This window comes from Zalophus californianus, chromosome 4 (genome assembly GCF_009762305.2).
Source record: "Zalophus californianus isolate mZalCal1 chromosome 4, mZalCal1.pri.v2, whole genome shotgun sequence".
NCBI classification, from domain to species: Eukaryota; Metazoa; Chordata; class Mammalia; order Carnivora; family Otariidae; genus Zalophus; species Zalophus californianus.
In genome coordinates, this window is record NC_045598.1 from 13,897,102 (window position 1) to 13,917,009 (window position 19,908).

General features: G+C 44.7%; 1 protein-coding gene across 1 annotated transcript in view; it reads right to left on the minus strand.

The window, feature by feature from the left end:
• The window catches only part of UBR4 (ubiquitin protein ligase E3 component n-recognin 4), a 128,610-nt gene that overhangs the window by 74,152 nt on the left and 34,550 nt on the right, over positions 1–19,908 (minus strand). The window contains exons 25-45 of the mRNA XM_035726986.1: positions 18,665–18,786; positions 16,497–16,594; positions 15,053–15,210; positions 14,080–14,289; positions 12,839–12,940; positions 12,436–12,536; positions 11,996–12,194; positions 11,416–11,604; positions 10,925–10,988; positions 9,244–9,435; positions 8,393–8,463; positions 8,154–8,301; positions 7,489–7,716; positions 6,668–6,838; positions 5,445–5,627; positions 4,204–4,362; positions 3,722–3,874; positions 3,056–3,283; positions 2,605–2,762; positions 1,451–1,622; positions 1,012–1,213 (exon numbers count right to left, since the gene is read on the minus strand). Of these exons, the coding sequence (XP_035582879.1) occupies positions 1,012–1,213; positions 1,451–1,622; positions 2,605–2,762; positions 3,056–3,283; positions 3,722–3,874; positions 4,204–4,362; positions 5,445–5,627; positions 6,668–6,838; positions 7,489–7,716; positions 8,154–8,301; positions 8,393–8,463; positions 9,244–9,435; positions 10,925–10,988; positions 11,416–11,604; positions 11,996–12,194; positions 12,436–12,536; positions 12,839–12,940; positions 14,080–14,289; positions 15,053–15,210; positions 16,497–16,594; positions 18,665–18,786 (3,308 nt within the window). The remainder of the gene's footprint in view (positions 1–1,011; positions 1,214–1,450; positions 1,623–2,604; positions 2,763–3,055; positions 3,284–3,721; positions 3,875–4,203; positions 4,363–5,444; positions 5,628–6,667; positions 6,839–7,488; positions 7,717–8,153; positions 8,302–8,392; positions 8,464–9,243; positions 9,436–10,924; positions 10,989–11,415; positions 11,605–11,995; positions 12,195–12,435; positions 12,537–12,838; positions 12,941–14,079; positions 14,290–15,052; positions 15,211–16,496; positions 16,595–18,664; positions 18,787–19,908) is intronic.

The following is a 19,908-nucleotide window of genomic DNA, read 5'->3' on the forward strand; positions in this document are numbered from 1 at the left end:
AGCCCCTCCCAAACTAATTCTGCACGCCGACGCTCTAACCTCTTCCAGGCAACTGGGATGTAAAAGTCTGTATCAGCGTGATGCCTGCATGGGGCCCACAGTCCAACAGTCATCATCCCTAACCACACCTTGATCCAGCAGGACAAAGAACTCAGGTGTGGTACTGAGTACAGTTAGTAACAACACATTCCCTCATGGTTGGTTTATTGAAAGTAAACAACTCAGGGGCGCCTGGATGGCTCAGCCAGTTAAATGTCTGCCTTTGGCTCAGGTCATGATCCCAGGTTCCTGGGATCAGGCCCCGTGCTGGGCTCCCCGCTCAGCAGGGAGTCTGCTCTTCCCTCTCTTGCTCATGCTCTCTCCCTCTCTCTCAAAAGAAATAAAATCTTTTAAATAAATAAAGTGAACAGAAACTATTTCTTTACAGGAGAATGAGCTGCATCGTTACACCTCAAACATGGATTCTAAAACAAATCTGTCACGGATGACCCCTGCAAAGGTCTCTTAGTCACAGTCACTCCATTCCTGAATTCAAGCCTCCACACCCTGAAGAGTCCTCTATCAGTGAGGAGAAGACTCCCAGCTCAGAATCTACGATGGGTCCCACTACTTGGTGGGAAACTGCCCAGTGGAAGCAATCTATCGTCCACTGGTTCCATGTTAGACTTCACATCAGTTAAGCCATGTTCCCCAAACCCAGAGAAAAATCTCTCCAACAAAATCCATGAGATCATTCTTTCCTGGGCACCTAAGAACTGATGACCTCAAGTGGACAGCCAATGAGTGCTTGCCATTTGTACGTCAGGTCTCTAAAAGCCACAAAAACACTGCTGGCTTCAGGAAACGTGACAATGCTTTGGGGAAATTCACTAGCACCTATCTCTACCTTTACCGAACAGGCAAGTGGGAGAGTCACCATTTCTTCACAGACGTCTATCACCATCTGTTCCGAGTCTTGTCTAGAAGACTGCCATCCCCATTCCCCCACCATCTTTTGAGGAGGGGCCTTACTAATGGTGGCTGTCTTGCGCTTCCGAACAGGCTTCATTATGCTGATGACACTGCTAGGCTGCAGGGACGGCTGGAGCCAGTAGGAGGTGTTCTCCACGTTGGCCATGTAAATGCGCAGGCTGCCATCTTCACAGAGCAAGATCATCGTGGTCCGCTGCTGCTCGTTGCAGGCCGTGTGCCGAATGGCAACCATGTCTTGGATCTGGCAGAGGAGACAAAGGAGGGTGTCAGTTCCCACAACTAGAGATCAGAACCTGTAGAAAGAAGGTAAGGGGTTGCAGAAGAGCAACAGAGAAAAGGTATCTAGGAGAAAATGGGTGAAAATTCTTTGATAAGCCTTTTCCACTGAAAGGGCCAGGGAAAAGACAAAACATACAAATGCAGAAATACAGAATCAGACCAGGTTCACAGCCAAATAATGGGAGCATCTGGCACTGACCTTTGCTTTGGCAGGCAGAGTCTTAATCTCTTGGATAAGGAAAGTGTCTGGTTTGACCATCACTACCAGAGGCACACCTGTAGTCTGCTGGACACAGCACACCAAACCAGGGTGGTTCATCACCTCAGACCACTGGCAAAGGGCAGGAGACGTCTTACTGCCACCATTGGAACTGCAGACAACAAAACTGGCCACAGTCAAGGTGTCAATCGCCACCTAGTCATCCTTTTCTTGACTCAAAGGCCGTACTGACCAAATACCTGCCTTCCAGAGCAATGTATACGCCCACAGACTCGAATTACCTACGAGTCTCAGCTCTATTCTCAGCCACGCATATACTTTCACATACCCACTCTGTGCTCCCTGATAGGAGTCCTGGTTTAGAAATCTCCTCTGCTAGCTCCCACTGTCTGAGGGAAGAGGTGGCCCAATGTGCCTAGAGATCATCCACTGCATGGAGCTGCCTAAGGCTCATGATCCCTGGTCCTACCAAGCATCTCTAAGCACATCAAGTTCTGCGTGAATGATACCCCATTTGATTTTATCTCCAACCAGGTAATATTTCACAACACAGAGGCCAGAGAAACAGTGCCTACAGCACTTTTATGGCTCTTCAATGGCAGACAGGAAAGACAGGAAGGAAGCCCAAGCCTCTTCTCCCAGCTCCCTAAATTAACAGTCACCACCTCACTCACACCTCTACTATCCAGACACCTGATCAAAGCCTCTACCGCCCTCATCACCCCCAACCATGCCCCCACCGCTGACACCATGCTGTCTTCTGATCAACTACCCCAGGAGGGAAACTTAAAGGGCACTTTGGCCGCATGAGTTTCTAGGAGCAACTTACACTCCCTTCTCAAAAGTCAGTTATCACCCTAAAGTCAGGTGCACTGCCTTGACTATAGCTTCTTCCTTCTGAGTGACAGTGGTTCCCAAACTACCTCCTACAGCTTGGGGTCTGCACCATGGAGGACAAACCATGCAGACAGCCAACCTGCCAACACTGGGTACCTCTTGTCTGTAAAAGGGAGAGGCCTACTAGAGCAAAGTAAGTTTCACCAGATTCCTAACAGACGCCAGTACTGGGCTGGAGGAGTCTCCTGCTGAACGCGGGCACCGTGGAAGCTCAGCGTGAAGCACTCCCTTCCCACCTTTTGATGTTGATGGAGAAGAGCTGCAACACTTCCAGAGTTGTCCTGCTGACAGTGGCTGCAAATGATTTGCCTTGACAATAGCTGAAAAACAACATCTGCAGCACATGGGAGTAGTAGACGGACACACCTCCACCAGCCACCTGGCTGTTACTGTCCTGTCAGGGCAAAGATACAAAACTTGCATTAACCTTGCATGTCGTCTTTGGGATCAGCATCCAGTTTTGCAGGTAATTAGTTTTAAATCATGACTGGTCTCTCATAATCTAAGTCATGCGGGTACATCTTAAAAATACCATGAGAGTTAAGGAACTTCACAGTGAATCAGTTTGGTCCTAAAGGACAAGAGTTTCTGCTAATAGGGGAAAAGTCAAAGGCCAAAGAAAAACTATAGAGGAGCTACTAGGCTAATCCATCTGGAAGAGAAGGAGAAAGCAACACCTGCCCAAACCTTCAGGTCCTCATGGTTGATTTCCAGCACATTAGTGACGTAGAAGGGTCCCTGCTGGGCACTGCTGGCCTCTTCCATGAGCTGGGTGTAGATGTAACCAGCTGAAGACATTATAACAATGATGTTCTTTCCCTCCTCGTTGAAGAGGAAGGTAACATCTCTTATCTTCGAGCTTGGCAGGAGAAAGTAGAAGGTCGGGCTCAAGGCATCAACAGAGAGGTCGTAAATCTGCAGGACAGAAGGAAGGGAGATCTAGTTCAGTCCCACCCCCAAGTCATTCTGGCGAATCCAAAGACCTGCCATTGGTGAGTAATGGGTATTCATTCTCCCTCCAACAAGCGTCTGCAAGTATCAGGTACAGAGCATACAGATGAGTTATCTTTTTACTCTCCCTCAAGGAATGACTAGGGGAGAGATACGCATCTACATATTCTGTGACAAGTACAGGAAGAACCATACACTTGGTAAAGCAGGGGGAGAACCAGAAACAATGTCATATTGCCTACACAGAGAAAGCTCTAGCTCGGCACCATAACAAAAAGCGACAAAATTAGGATTGCTTATTTTTAATTTCTGGGAGAACTAAGCACATAATGGAGATCAGACATTTTGGATTTAAAAACAAAATGATTCTAGGACCACATCATCCAAGAGCAGGAACGGTACCTTGACAAAGTCTGCAGTGACAATCGCTAACTCTGTTTGTGAACCAGGTAACCACACCGCTTTGATGATGAAGTTGCCCGTTGCCAACTGTGGATGCAACACCAAGTGATCCGAAACAGAGCCTGAACTACTGAAGGTCAACACATGGCAGTCCTGGACAGGGTTTAAGGAACAGACTGGTTAAAAGACGGCGGGAAGTAGAATGACTCATTTCACCTCTCTCAAGTCTTCCCTGACAGTCCCTCCCTTGGGGTAGTATTCACACTGTCCGGTAATATACTCAGGTTCCAAGAACACACAAAAATCCTTTCCAATACAAGAAAGATCTGCAAAAGCTGGGAGAAATTCAGAGAAAGATTTCTTTTCTATTTCAAAGGCTTTTAGGTTTTAATCTCAACGAGAATGAGAAAGCGGCGCTGAGAACAGGGGAAAGAGGATCAGATCTATAGTGCAAAGTAATCAAACCTGGATCAGATTATTACCTTCAGCCCACACACGGCCAGGTAGTCCTCCTTGCAGGGATTCCCAGTGAGGCTCAACACCGTAAAAGGGACGGGGGCAGAAGCCAGGCGGGTCAGAGTCAACTTCCTTTTGCTGGAATCTGCTTGCTTCAAGAGTGCAGACAGCTGCAGAACAGTGATCTGCAAGGGGACAACCGTCAATTTATTCTTTTTTTTTTTAAGATTTTATTTATTCATTCAAGACACAGAGATAGAGAGAGAGCATGAGCAAGGGGAGGGGGAGAGGCAGAAGAAGGCTCCCCGCTGAGCCAGGAGCCGGACCTGGGGCTCAATCCCAAGACCCTGGGACCACGACCCAAACCGAAGGCAGACGCTTAACCATCTGAGCCACCCAGGCACCCCTTGCAATTTATTCTTACCCCCATCCTCTTAGAGGACAGAGCCCAACAAAAGCTCCTTCGATGGGGTACTAGTCCACAGTTAAAGTCTCTTAGGAAAACCCTCTCTTTCTCCCAGTGTAGAGAGATGGGATCCCTTCATTTCATCCTTCCAGTGACGACAAAAGAGAGGAGTAATGAAACCAGCTCTTTATACACAGTTCATGAAAATAATTATCCACTCCCTATGTACTATCATCCTTTCTAGTTTTCTATACAAAGTTTTGTTTTGTTTTGAAGTATTTTAGAGGGACCTTATAGACTTACCAGATTCCTAGTTTGTTTTCCACTTAAGTTAAAACAACTTCACTAGTGATGAAGAAGCCAGAATACAGAAAGATGTTGAGATACGTGCCACCCTTCCAACTTCCACTGGTTCTCTAAAACGACGTAAGCTTCCCTGTGTCCGTAGTGGGCCAGGAGGACAGGAAAGAACTAAATAAGGAACACTGTGTCTTCCCATGAAGACACATTTCTTGGCTTGTGCCCTGCCTCCAGCATGACCAAACCACACCAAGCCTGGAAGCCACGCTGTCCTAGATAATCGCTAGTCATTATCTTTTCCTGAAGGCTTGAAGGATAGGTTTTGAGTAAGAAACTACTCATCAGAAGCAGGAACTTTGTTGTAGTCACATTACTCCTAAGTCTAACCAATGAACTCAGAGTCGGGGTAGAAAAGCTCATTGAGCTCTGTCCCATAAAGCGTTCTTGGAACCCAAAAGACTTTCTCCCAGAGGGCCAATCTGAGTATAGTCATCTATCTGTTTTGTTCAGCACCTAAGACAAACATGACCTAACGTGAGGAGGAAAAAACTAGGAACCCACCTTCCCCTTCTCGTGGCTGACAGCCAGATGCTGGCGGCGCCCGTGCGGGGAAGAGAGCACGCACATAGCCACCCGCCGGAGCACGTGGGCGCCAATGAGCTGTCGGATAGTCTGGCCCTGGTCGCCGCTGTAACTCATCCGAACATTCTCAAAGGCGCCCTCCTGGGAGCCTAAGGTGGGCACCTGGCAAACAAGGAAGCAGAGGACAGGCAGTAGTAAGCCAGAGATCAAGTGGACCCACCCACTATTCATGGGACCAAGACACTGCATAATGTAGTCGTTCAAAATCCACAGATGCCAGCCTCCAATCCATGAACACTTAAGGTGAGCCTCTCAGTTACTTTGTTAATCCGACTAAGAACAACGGAGTGAATGTTCCACAAAGCTAAATTTAATTAATACAAAAGTACTGGCTTCTTGAAATATTAATATGCCTTTTTAAGTCAAATGATGGTGATAACAGGTGGAATGTTTTTCATTGATCTGACCTGGCAAAACCGAGTCGGCAACTTTATGGAGCCCCAACATCACCCCAATACTTACTCGCTTCATCTTTGACAGCTCAAAGTCTAAAAGCCACTACTGTAAAACTGTGACTCATTTTTACTAAAATATCAGAATATCTGTATGTATGTAACGTGTGTGTATTTCTGAGGGAATATTTTTCCCTTAAAAACAGTCTCCTTATGAGATCTACTCCTATACCTCATTCATTTGTACACTTTCCTTTCAGAAGCACAGACACTTTAGGCTGGTTTCCACTATTTCACACCACTGCTAAACCTGACAGGCAGAACACACCAGAACTCCTATTCTCGGTGCTAAGCAATAGGTTTTAAAGTGGATAATGACTTAACAACTTCTAAGCCATTTCTCATGAAGAACTAAAGAGAAGGGCTATAAGCAGAAGACGACAAATACGATTTTTGCAAGCCAGGGGCACCTTAGGTCTCCTACTTTATATACGGAAAAAATTTCTAACTAGTATAATTGCCCTCAGATGTTGTTCCTCGCATCTTGGGGGTTCATATATTCTTATGAACTGAAAAGGGAACTTAGTCACTGAGTTGGCCCAAAGGACCTTTTGTGTCTTCCTTTGAAGACACACCTCACACATGGATCTCCCCGCTGGCTAGCTAGGGACTGGCTGTCCTAAGAATACTCTTCAGAGCATCCAGCACACCTTGGCATCTCAGCAAATGTGCTGCTCTTGCCACACTCACCATCAGCTGATCTGTCATCTCAACCACCTTGTCCACGGTATGCAGCTCCCGGAGGGCTTGCTGGGCCCGGCTGCTGCTCCCCACAGCTGAAGCCTGCTGAAAGTTGGTCTGAATGGCGTCCATGAGGAAACTGAGCATGTCTAACACGAGAGGAGCGAAGGAGAAATTGGCCTGAGAAAAATCCAAATACACAAGTGAAAAAAAAAAAAAGAAATAAAATGGGTCATACTCATCATAATAAATCTTGCCAATAACTACCTTCAGAATCTAGAATCCAGTTTCCACACTTCCAATTTTATTTTCTAGCCATATCTCTTCCTTTCGATAATATTGGATTCGTGCTACAAATTCTAGGGCAATCTTTCAAAACCAGGAATCCCATGTAGACACCCTAATGCTAGAATACACCCATCACACAGGATTAGCTGAATTCTCTCTTATGCATCTAAAATTGTTCTAGTTACGTGCCATCCTTGAGAAAACTGAGAAAACAATCGTGTAAATGACTTCCTGTATTCTGTGCTTCAAATGAGGAACACTGGCCAAGGAAGGTGTTCTAGAGTATTACACAACTAAAATACACCCTCCCTCAAACCCCATTGCTCCTCAGTCCCAAATCCCTCCCTGTGAGGCAGGGGCTGACAACAGGCCCTACTCAGATCCATCCCATGAAAATGAGTAAACTCAGAGAAAGGAGAAAACATCCCTCAGCCCCACTACTAGGGGCACTGCAAGGAGAGCCTTGCGTATGGCTCGCTCGGGAACCAGCTGGCCCAGCTCCGCACTCCACCCAGCGTCCCAGGCTCCACTGGAACCCCCACCTGGTTCTGCAGTTCCTCCCGGCAGCCCTCCACTGTACGGCACAGGCTGCTCTTCTTGGGCTTCTCTTCGTCGGCAACCTTTCCGTCGCTGATGGTGACCTTGGCCTTGTCCGCTGGAGATGTGCTGGTGTGGCGCACCAGACTCTCGGAAACCCTGGGTTCACTCTGAAAGGCTGACTCCTTCATGGTGGAGCTCATGCCACTGCTGGGAGTTCGCTTCACCAGTGCCTAGGGACAGAAAATGTCAGAAGCCCAAAGCTCAAACCACAAACACAGATGAAGTGCTGCCTGAGATCTTGGTGGGAAATGCAGACCCGGAGGAGAAATCGGCCAACCATTTAAATGATATCCAACCACCTGAATTCTGATCTTCATGGTACCCACCTAATAGCTAATACTTCACCACTCACAGCCACAGGTCTTAATAACAGTATCTGAAACTGTGGCAGGTCTTAGAAAAAAAAAACTGCAAGATTTTTAAGGACCCTGAAAGTTCTAACATTTTAAGTGAAGTGGCTTAGGCCATGATCAGTGACAGACCCAGAACTTACTCCTAGACCTGGGCTACCAAGAAGGTGACATGGCAATTTCCCAGTTTGGCTTCAGCATTCCCATGTCACTAACAAGTCACCCTTCCTAGCCCAGCAAATGTTCCAAACTCTCACCAAACAGCTGCCATCTTCCTTGGCTCCACAGTCACAGAAGAAGGAACCATATTTGGCATAGGAAATCTCATGATCCTTGTGGCACACCTTGGCACAAACTGTGCACACACCTACCCCATCTACCATTTTACAGGTGTGACAGTGGTACCTACAAAGAACAAGAATGAGTAAATGAGCCCAGCTGCGCCAACAGTCCAAGGACCAACAAATCCTCACCTGGAAGAAAGAACTACTCTTACCAATGCTGATTCATGAATTCTTTCTGAGTGATCGTGAAAGTGCAGAGTTTATTGCAAAGAGAATCTTCGTCCTTCAAAGATAATAAATCTTTTTAATCAGAAATATACCCTTCTACACAGGCCTACAGAGAATAAACAGTCGATTCATAAATGACCAGTAAAACTTACTCCTTGAAATTATCTGCAGGCTATAAACATGCTACAATTCCAGGTGAGAGCTTAAGGTTTTATGATTAGAAAAAAAAAAAAAAATCTAGGGGTGCCAGGGTGGCTCAGTCGGTTGAGCGTCTCTTAGTTTTGGCTCAGGTCATGATCTCAGGGGTGCGGGGTCAAGCCCCGCATCAGGCTCTGTGCTCAGCAGGGAGTCTGCTTGGGGCTCTCTCTCTCTCTTCCTCTCCCTCTGCCCCTCCCCCTGCTCACATATGCTCGCCCTCCCTCTCCCCATCTCTCTCTCAAATAAATAAATCTTTAAAATAAATAAATAAAAGAAATCTTAAGCTTTCTCTGTAAGGGAGCTCACACCATCCCCATGAAGAAATCATCCCTGAGACTCCATTTAGGATACAAAAACTGAACAACTGCAAAGTAAGTGACTCTGCATGGAAGAAGCCATGTGCTTATTAAACAGTCCCTTCCCTAAGAGATCAGATCCCTACAGCTTGCTCTGCAGACCTGGAAAATCAGTCTGGCATTAGTCATATAAAGTGGGAGAAAGCAGACAGGAGTGGGAGAGTTTTGAAGCTCACAGGGGCTAGAAAAGAGGGCCAAAGGCTTGTTAGGATGAGCTCTGTCAGTGCCCGTCAGCCGTTAATAACCTGGCATGGTTGCCTGGATGATGACGTGGTACTTACTGAATCCTCAGCCTGGGAGTCTTCCTCTTCCACTGCCAACTCCTCCACCCAGTCTGAGTCCACCTCAATGGCCCGCTCCTCCCCATCCACCGAGAGGTGACTTGGGCCTTGACCATTACTCTGGCTCAGGGCATTGGTGACATCAGCCAAGTAAGACATAATGTGGCATGTGCACTCCAGGACTATCACATGCTAGAAGAAAAGACCACCATCACACCACAAAAACCAGTTCTCCATATTTGATTACTGTGTACTTTGTTTTCTCAAACTCTCCTCAATAAAGCTCAAGATCAGAGACTTGGTATAAAAGCAGACAAAAAAAACATTTTAATTACCTATTTCCTCAGCTCTGAGCACTGTGACCGCATGTAGCAGTCAATACATTGGGCTGAATTAATGTGATTCATTCATTCTCAATCAGGAAGACAACCCTCTACAAAATGTTGTAAAATGAGGTAAAAATGAAATCAGGAAAACAGAGTAGAATTGGAGGCAAAAACCATTCAAGAAGAACAGTGGTTGCCAGAGGCCGCAGCAGGGGGTGGGTGGAGAATGGATGAAGGGGGGTTCAAAAGATACAACCTTCCATTTATAAAATAAGTCACATGGATATAATGCACAGCATGGAGACAATAGTTAACAATATATTGTATTGCATGTTTGAAAGTCACTAAGAGAATAGGTCTTAAAAGTCCTCAGTACAAGAAAAAAACATTTTATAACTATGTACAGAGACAGATGTTAACGAGCCTTATTGTGGTGATCACTTCACAACCTACACAAACATCGAATCATTATGCTGTACACCTGAAAATAATAGTGTTACATGTCAAGAATACCTCAATACAATAAAAAGACTAGATTAAAAATATGAATGGGCTCTCATTGGCTTTTTTCCTACCAATAGCATTTTTTTTAACCATTATTGAAAGACAGTTACGTTACTGGGTTTTAAATTTAGGGAGGGAGGGAGGAGCAGGGAGGAATAGCTTCAGAAATCAAGCGAAATTTTCCAGCAAACCACTGCTCATGTTTGCCTAAAATCCCAGGAGCCTGGCATCAAGGCCTCATATTTCTAAGTTCCTTCCCTCTGCACTCTGATAGTTCAGAGCTGAGAGGACAAAGACCAGCAAGAAAGGAAGAAGACATGAATGGTACAGTGCTGGGTCTCAGAGGTCAGTTAGCTGCTCTTAGCCAGCTATGTCAGGTTCATGGTGGGGCAAGAGGAGGAGAAGAATGCCTGCATGCAAGATTCCTGTCAGTTTAAAACCGTTCTTCACAGCAGTGACCTGAACCTTCAAGTAAATTAAACAATTCTAGTAAGTGAACTAGAGCAAAGAAGTTAGTCGGTGACCCCATATACCACCTACTCAGAATACACAGTTCCAATGCAGGAGCAGGGGACAATTTTCTACAGCATACAAGGTCTAAAAAACATCAAGAATTCACTAGGTTTTAAGGATTCAGCTGGATGTTTTTTGTTTACCCTGTTATCTCCCCCCATCACACCTCACAACCCAGCAGAGGCCTGAGGGCATGCAGTTCACATTACAAACTCCTAGGGCTTTGAAATTGTACACAAGGTGGCCAGGGCCAGAAGCCAGGGAAAAGGAGAGCCTTCTATGTGATCACAAAGAAGAATCATCACTCTCTGATTGCTGTCATGCTGCACTTTGCTTACCTTTCCATGCATTACATTGGCATTCAGTTTTTCAACCACATTCTTCTGTGATAGGTATTTCTTGCTGTCCCAAAGGAAAAAAAAAAGGGGGGGGGGGACAGGGGAGACACAAAAATCATCTAAGGAACCAAAGAAAAGGAAGCAGTTTTCATGAATCCTGCATCAATTTGTGACACTGGGAAGCAAAGGCATTCTTAGAAAATACTGAGGTGTGGGTGGCTCTAGTCTTATCACTGACACTTGATACACTTTCCCTAAGACCTCTCCTAGGGATAATGAACAGGAAACCCTACCAAGAATGTAACAAAGACTGAGTCTCAAGTGAACAGTTACACACTACTCCCTCAATCCCCAATAAAAAAGTAGACTCAAGTTCTTTTATACTCACTCCAAGCTACAAAAAAAATAACTTGTAATTCATTATCTATCCGCCTTTTCTCTAAGAGGAATGCTGCACCTATAGATAGGCCCCTCCAATATCACCATCTTACCATCTACTCAGCCAGTCCACAGCAGCATTGTGAAGCTGAAGATGGCCAGCACCTTGACCTGCACTGGCCAGTGTGGCCATCACAACCATGAGTTCAGGGAAACCAGTCCCATCACCGTTGGCCAACATCTCTGTTGCCATGGGGATCAGGGTGCCCAGCAGCACAGCACACACACCTTCCCCAACTTGGCTGGTAGAAAAGAAACAGCAAATTAGTAAGTAAACAACAGGAATCTGACCGTACTTCTAAATTTATAAAAGTAAGAGACACTGAAAATTAAACATTAAATACATGACTCTCCCTGCCCCCTTTCTCCCCACTCCAAAAATATGCAATTTTGGACTTCAGCTATTAGAGCACAAAACATTTACCCATGTGACAATTGACAGGCCCAGTCACTGCAAAAGTTTTTCCACAGGAGAAATTAAGGAGCTCTACCAGATTCCTTAAGTCTAGCGAGGGGAGCTCCGGAGTTGCTCAAAATGCTAAGGACCAATGCCCGAAGGAAAGGACGCTGCAATTGCTGTCAACGTTCATCTGGGGCTCTTAGGGACATGTGACTCAAATGCATGTGTTCTACCTGTTTTCCCGAACAATGTATGTAGTCAACAGCTGCAAAAGCTGCCGGTTCTCCTGAATCACATCCAGCTGGTCAGAGTCTTTGGGGGGTGACGCAGTCATGCGGGTGAGCCAGGCCTGGAGGCGCACAGGCTCCACGCAAGCCAGCTGTGCCAGAGAGCCACAGAGATGCAGAAGGCTCGGGTTTGGGCTCTTCTCAGCTAGAACAGACCAAGAGGCTGCGGTCAATGACGGAGGGTGAGGGGCAAGAGGGAAGGCGCCAACTAGGAGCCAGGAAAGGGGGAAGGAAAGGCTTTGGGCAAGTTTCCAACTGCCTTCCCAACTTCCTTGCAGGGATTCTCTGCACTTGTTACTAGGTAGTTATACTCGGGCAGAAAATATGCACAGTATTAGCTGGACATCAAAGTTCCCATAAGAAGATTACTAAAAGCTGTCACTCACTCAGCTGGAAGAGTTTGGTGAAGAATTTCAGAACTCGGTTACAGAATTTAGCAGAGAGGTTCTCATTGGCTGTTGCCATCATGATTTGCACGAGTTCTCCACTGGGAGGCAGAAGAGGTAAAAAAGGAGAGAATCACATTAAGCCTCACATAAAAAGGCATCCGCTTCTATTTCTTCACGATGTCATCTCCCTTCGGGGGACTGGTCACTTGTCAGTCAACGACCCTAGGTGTTCATGAAATCAACCCCTCATCAAAAACCTAAAGGATCAGCAATTAATCTAAGTCCTCCCCACGGTACAAACACTTAAAGCAGGTGTTAAGCGTTCCCTGAGAAAAAAATACCAAATGACTTCAGGAGACATTCAAAAAATGTTCACTGAGTAAAACAAAATACGGCTCACCTATCAGAGAAAAATTCCTCCATAGCTTTACGAGCCTGGCTGCTCTCCAGTTGCTTCTCCAAATACTGGAGACATTCCTCCAAGATGGATTCATCCAGTCCACTGAGGATCAAAAGAAAAATTAACTACCAGAAATAATATGTTTCAATGTCTTCCTAAAACTGATTTTTAAAAATCCGAAGTTTATGACTAAACCTTAAGGGCAATATTCAATTTTTTTTTTCAAAGCTTAGCATTAAGGGGCGCCTGGGTGGCTCAGTCAGTTAAGCATCTGCCTTCGGCTCAGGTCATGATCCCGGGGTCCTGGGATCGAGCCCCACATCGGAGTCCCTGCTCAGCAGGGAGCCTGCTTCTCCCTCTCCCTCTGCCTGTCTCTCCCCCCGCTTGTGTTCTATCTCTGTCAGATAAGTAAATAAAATCTTTAAAAAAAATTTTTTTTCAAAGCTTAGCATAAAGCCTGGCTACACAGGAGCTCAGTACGTATCTAACACATTAAACTATAACGAAACAAAAAAGTTCCTAAAGTCTTAAAGGATATAGTCAATGGCTAAGAGTTCAAAGAATCATTGCTGCTGTTTCAAATTATAGAGAGATAAATAGGAAGGAAGGAAGGAAGGAAAGAAGGAAGGAAGGATGAGAAAGGAAGGGGGGGAGAGAGAGAGAGAGAGAGGAAAGAAAGAAGAAAGAAAGGGAAGGGAGGGAGGGAGGAAAAGAAAAAAAAAAAGAAATGCCTGATGAAACTCTGGAGTCAACAACAAAAAGCCAGCAATGTCCATACTTGGACTCTTCATTAGTACGGTTCTCAGTGGGACAAAGCTGCAACTCACTCTGCTGCTCTTAAGGGCTCGCCCACATCACTAACAGCCTAAACTACCAAAGTCAAACAATGGTTTGACCCCACCACCCATCTCAGAGGCATGGTTCTAAAAATATTAGAAATTCTACGAAGCTCTTTGTACAGTTCATTGCATCAAGTAAGGCGCTTGATAAGCACCTGTTCAATTACTTAAAGTTTCCAAATCTGAACCATTCCACTTTCTCAAGATTGATTCCTCACAATCATAAAAGCGGAATCCAAATAACCTTTTGGGCACGTCCACAAGAACATAAAATGCACACAAGTACAGAACTGTTAAAAAGCACAATAAGCCATTAATTAAGGACATAAGGTAGCGCTGGTACATTCGGCTGGAAGCAGCAGGAGGTCACGGGAGCCTGACCACCCCCTCAATCAGGCTCACCTATTGGGATCTGCATGATTGGCCAGAATGTTGTAACAACCAGTGATCAGTTTCTCATACACTCGAGCCAAGAACTCCTCAGACTCCGCAGGACCCAGGATGCGCTCCAGGGAGTTGCTACTGATCTCAGCGACACTCTCAGTGCTCGACTCCAAAAGAAGGGGAAGAAGGGTCCGAATTACCTGTGGCGGGTTCATCTCATCGGACCAACTTCAGCAAAGAAAATGAAACCATGTTAGTGAATATACTCCCGCCACAAAGCTGCAAAGGCAAGGACAGGGCAACTCAATCATGTACTGAGGGAGGAGGACTTTTATTCCTGTCTTTTTCCCCTTGATATTTTTTTACATAGGTGTAATCATACAACTTCATAATTTTATTTTTCATTATTGTATCAGAAATAAAAATCATTCCACGTGAGAAGTCCATTTATTAAAATGTTAAATTAACAATATAAAATGTATTTTTTGTAATATTCAGAAAAGAAAATTAACTGAAACCTAAGCTAGAAACCCATCCCAGACAACTTTCATAGAACTGCCAGGAATGTGGATCACTTTTAAGGCGATGTGATAGAGGCTTTCACCCGGGTCCTACATACAGGAAGACAAAGCAGTGTCTCCCTGGCCTGCCCCAGGCCCCACAAGAGCAGAGGCTAACTCCCACGAGGATTCTGGAGATGCATGATTTGAAATCTATCACTGCCACCTTAAAACTCCAACCCAAAGCACCTCAAAATTACAGTATGATTTAAAGCCTGGATGGCCTTTTCTGCCAGAGGGGAGGAGGTATTCTGCTACCTTTCACATCACATTCTAGATCAATGCTCACAGTACACTCTGAAACAACAGACTCTCTTTGCTACAGAAGCATACAAGAAGAGCATTATTACACGATTATAAATTTCATATTCCTTTAGCTACGAAGGAACACAGAAATAGAGAGCACACAGGGCTCCGTAGTAGATACTAACACAATAAGATCTCCAGTCAGCCTGACCAGTGAGAGGAGGGTGTGCTTCAGAGAAGCAGCCAGGGGCAGACTTTGGCCACAAAGAGTCCCCAAGTGAGCAGCCTGCACAGCACTGATGTAACTCTCCGAAGGGATGGTGTCATTAGCAAAGGCATTGCGCTGAAAGGAAGCAAAACAGACATGAATGGACAGACCGTCTACCTAGCAGGGATAAAAATTCTCACGTGGGAGGAAAAGAACCCAGTGGCATAAACTAAGACCCCACTGTGGTTTCTAGACAATGGCTCTACTCAGTATACACTATTACTCAACCTGGGAAGGAAAGTGGGGTAGAGCGAAAGAAGCAGTTAATAATTTTTAGCTAGTACAAAGGTAACTTAAAATTTAAAAAGTTAAAGGGCGCCTGGGTGGCTCAGTTGGTTGAGCATCCAACTCTTGTTTTCAGCTCAGGTCATGATCTCAGGGTCATGAGATGGAGCCTGCTTAAGATTCTCTCTCTCGGGCGCCTGGGTGGCTCAATCAGTTGAGTGTCTGATTCTTGGTTTCAGCTCAGCTCATGATCTTAGTAGGGTCATGGGATGGAGCCCTCATCAGGCTCCGTGCTCAGCAGGGAGTCTGCTTGAGATTCTTTCTCCCTCTCCCTCCACCCCTCCCCCTCTCTCCTCTTAAAAAAAAAAAAAAGCTAAAAAGTTAAAATGTTTGTACAAAGTTAAGATACCCAACACCAGTTTTCAAATAATTAGAATATATTCTACTTAACACTAAAACTACTATCTCTAATAATTAAGAAGGAGGTGTATTTTGCATATTTTGCAAAGCATTAGAGTCTCCAACAAAATATCTTCATTATCCTTCCACTATAGCTCCGGGTGATGTAAACAGAGGTCACAATTATAAAGCAGGGATAACAAGATTATAATGCTTGACTTTCACAAAGAACTGTGACAAGGGAATAATATGTTAATAGAGATAATTTGAGCAGAGCAGACACAAAGGTCAAGTGAACTGACAGGAGACTCCACAGTCTTCCAACAGCCTCCAGAACCTGAAAGCTACCCTAGAAAACTATGACAAAAGGAGCAGGTTCCTGACATTCTTCCTAAAAAGAAAATGAAAATAGCTCATATTTACTGAGACTTCAGGAGCCAAAGACTGTGCCAGGCACCTTAGATTTAATACAATTAACCTTCACATCCCAGTATGAAAGACAAGGAAACAGAGCGAATAATAAAACGGCTGTCTTATAACACAGTAACATAGATTTCTTAACAAAACCACCACCTGGGTACCATTTGGGTAATTCAAGCCTTTGGTTATCGATTCAACCATAGCAAATATATTGCAGCATACCAAAACCTCTTGGCAGATACTTTCAACCTAAGAAATAAGAACAGAACACAGAATGGCTAGCACTCCACCTCTGTACTCTGAGAACAGACACTCACCCAGGATCCGATGTTGGGAAACTCATTGGTGTTGATGTTGTTCCAGGATTCACACACAGCCTGCACCCAGGATGGTAAATTCTGAACCAGTGTGGGACCTGGAGGCGACAGGAAGGACGAGGACTCATCACAAGAGAGAAAAAAATGACACATACTATTTTAAAGCCAAGCCCAAATGCAGAAAGATACACCACTGCCCAAGCTGTCAACACAATTACTAAGATCGCTTTGATGGATCTTTCAATAGCAGTACTACATCCAAGAACTAGCTAATTGCTTAATAGCTAACAATGTCAATTATAAGGTTTTCATTTCCCATCATATTCACTTTCTAATCTTGCAAGTCAAAATGACAACTGAAAAAGGGATACAAAGCAGGAGCATGTCACTACAAGTCAGGTTAAATCACTACTCAGCATCTGTTACACCTTCCACAAACAGGTAGCACTTTAATCTCTTCTCTCAAGATAAATCTGAGGGCAGGGATTCTTTTTCTTTTTTTAAAGATTTATTTATACATTTCAGAGATAGAGTGAGAGACAGAGGTGGGGGAGCAAAGAAGACAGAATCTCAAGCAGACAGAGCCTGACACAGGCCCAATCCCACCACACAGAGATCAGGACCTGAGCTGAAATCAAGTCGGACACTTAACTGACTGAGCCACCAGGTGCCCCTGAGGGCAGGGATTCTTAATGCACATCAAGAACAGCATTCCAGGGGCGCCTGGGTGGCTCAGTCAGTTAAGCATCTGCCTTCGGCTCGGGTCACGATCCCAGGGTCCCAGGAACGAGCCCCACGTTAGGCTCCCTGCTCGGCGGGAAGCCTGCTTCTCCCTCTCCCTCTGCTGCTCTCCCTGCTTTATGCTCTCTCATGCTGTCAAATAAATAAATAAAATCTTTAAAAAAAAACAACAGCATTCCATGAAGTAGGAGAATTTAATTTCCAAAAGTGTGACTATCTGAACACTGAAAGGGCATTTAAAGCTTGCAATTCAGGAAAATACAAATGACTATAAATTGAGAGGGTAATGACTGCTCTTAACTCCAGTCCTGCTCAGGTCCTTTTGCTTCCCCAGCCACCATTTCTTTTTTTTTTTTTTTTAATTTTTTTATTGTTATATTAATCACCATACATTACATCATTAGTTTTTGATGCAGTGTTCCATGATTCATTGTTTGTTCATAACACCCAGGGCTCCCTGCAGAACATGCCCTCCTCAATACCCATCACCAGGCTAACCCATCCCCCTACCCTCCTCCCCTCTAGAACCCTCAGTTTGTTTTTTAGAGTCCATCATCTCTCCTGGTTCGTCTCCCCCTCTGACTTACTCCCCTTCATTCTTCCTCTCCTGTTATCTTCTTCTTTTTCTTTTTTCTTAAAATATGTTGCGTTATTTGTTTCAGAAGTACAGATCTGTGATTCAACAGTCTTGCACAATTCACAGCGCTCACCGTAGCACATACCCTCCCCAATGTCTATCACCCAGCCACCCCATCCCTCCCACCCCCCACCACTCCAGCAACCCTCAGTTTGTTTCCTGAGATTAAGAATTCCTCATATCAGTGAGGTCATATGATACATGTCTTTCTCTGATTGACTTATTTCACTAAGCATAACACCCTCCAGTTCCATCCACGTCGTTGAAAATGGCAAGATCTCATTCCTTTTGATGGCTGCATAATATTCCATTGTGTATATATACCACATCTTCTTTATCCATTCATCTGTCGATGGACATCTTGGCTCTTTCCACAGTTTGGCTATTGTGGACATTCCCAGCCACCATTTCTACCAGATCATTCCTAACACGGGGAAGAGGTCTGCCCAGCACGAAGCAGCAGCTTGCTAATCTTCCTGATCTCCATAAATGAAAAGGAGAACACAGGCTAATGCTTTAGAACCAAATGACTGGTTTGGATCCCAGCCTCCACATCCTGCAAGACATAGGATCTTGGGCAAACTGACTTCTCTAAGACTTAGTCTCCTATGGAGTAAAAGGGGAAAATAACATACATAAAGCTTCTGAGAAGACTGACAGAGATAAACCTATGTCAACGTTTGATATACAGAAAGGTTCCAGTAAGTGGTAAATGTCAGTAGACAGGTAGATAAGTGGTAGGACACGTCCTACTAGTGGTACCAGCATTTCAAAAAGCACATGCACTTACCCAGAGTGTTTGCCTTGCACCTACTAGAGCCAATAGCCAAAACGGCAGCAAAGCCATGCAATTTCTCCTGGGAAGGTTTTTCAGTGGATCCTTCTTCATTAAAGTTCTGCAGCAAATAGGCTCTGAAGAAAAAAATAGGGGATACATGAAAGCTGAAGAATCTACTCCCATCATAGTTAGAAGAAACTGCCCTAGACAAATTGAAACACCTGTACCTCAGTTTCCTAATCTATTAAATGTAGTTGACAGTACCTGCCCCTTTGTGATCTCGTAAAAATTCCAATGGGTAGCTATTTTCCAAAGAATATCCCATCCTCTGAAATGTCCCCAATATACAATTCCAGGACAAATGAGCTTGGCAAACATTGAACACTATCTACCCACCTCCCCCTGGCCTTGAAGATTGGCAGTCTATATACTGAAGGCTCTGAGAAGTACAGTTCACCTTTGAACCACAGGAGTTTTAACCACGCAGGTCCACTTACACAGATTTTTGTCAATAAATAAAACACAGTACCGTGAACATATTCTGTCCTCCTTATGATTAGCCTATTAACATTTTCTTTTCACTAGCTTAATTGTAAGAATACAGTACATGGTACAAACATATACAAAATATGTGCTAACAGAGACTTTATGTTATCAGTAAGGCAATTACTGCAATTCAGGAAAATACAAATGGCTGTAAATTCAGAGGGCAACTACTGCCCTTAACTCCAGTCCTACTCAAGTCCTTTTACTTCCCCATCTGGTCAACAGTAGGCCACGAGTAGTTATGTTTTGGGGGAAACAAAAGTTCTATGCATATTTTCAACTGCACAGGGGGATTGGTGCTTCCAATCCCACAGTGTTCAAAGGTCAACTGTTCTATACTTTTTCAAAAGCAGTTCACCTATATTTACTAAGGACTTCCCAAACTTACTTGCCAGGAACATTTATTAACAGCTTATTGTATAAAGAGTTGGCCTAATGGGCCAGACTGGAGCCTAGCAGCTCTCAGAGGGCAGGGACTTGGTCAGCTTTGCTACTGCAATCCCTCCGGCACCTAGAAAAATACCTGACACATAGCAAGCTCTCCCATTTGCCATTCATGCCTACTGCTCCTGTATCGTCAAGAACTGTGCCTCCAATAGTCCTCACTCTACTTACTCCAAGACATTCAAACTTAGGCTTTAGTTAAGCTTTACAACAACCCAAGTCCCTTTTAGCATAAAAGCTCCATAGAACAGGAGCTGAACAGCGAA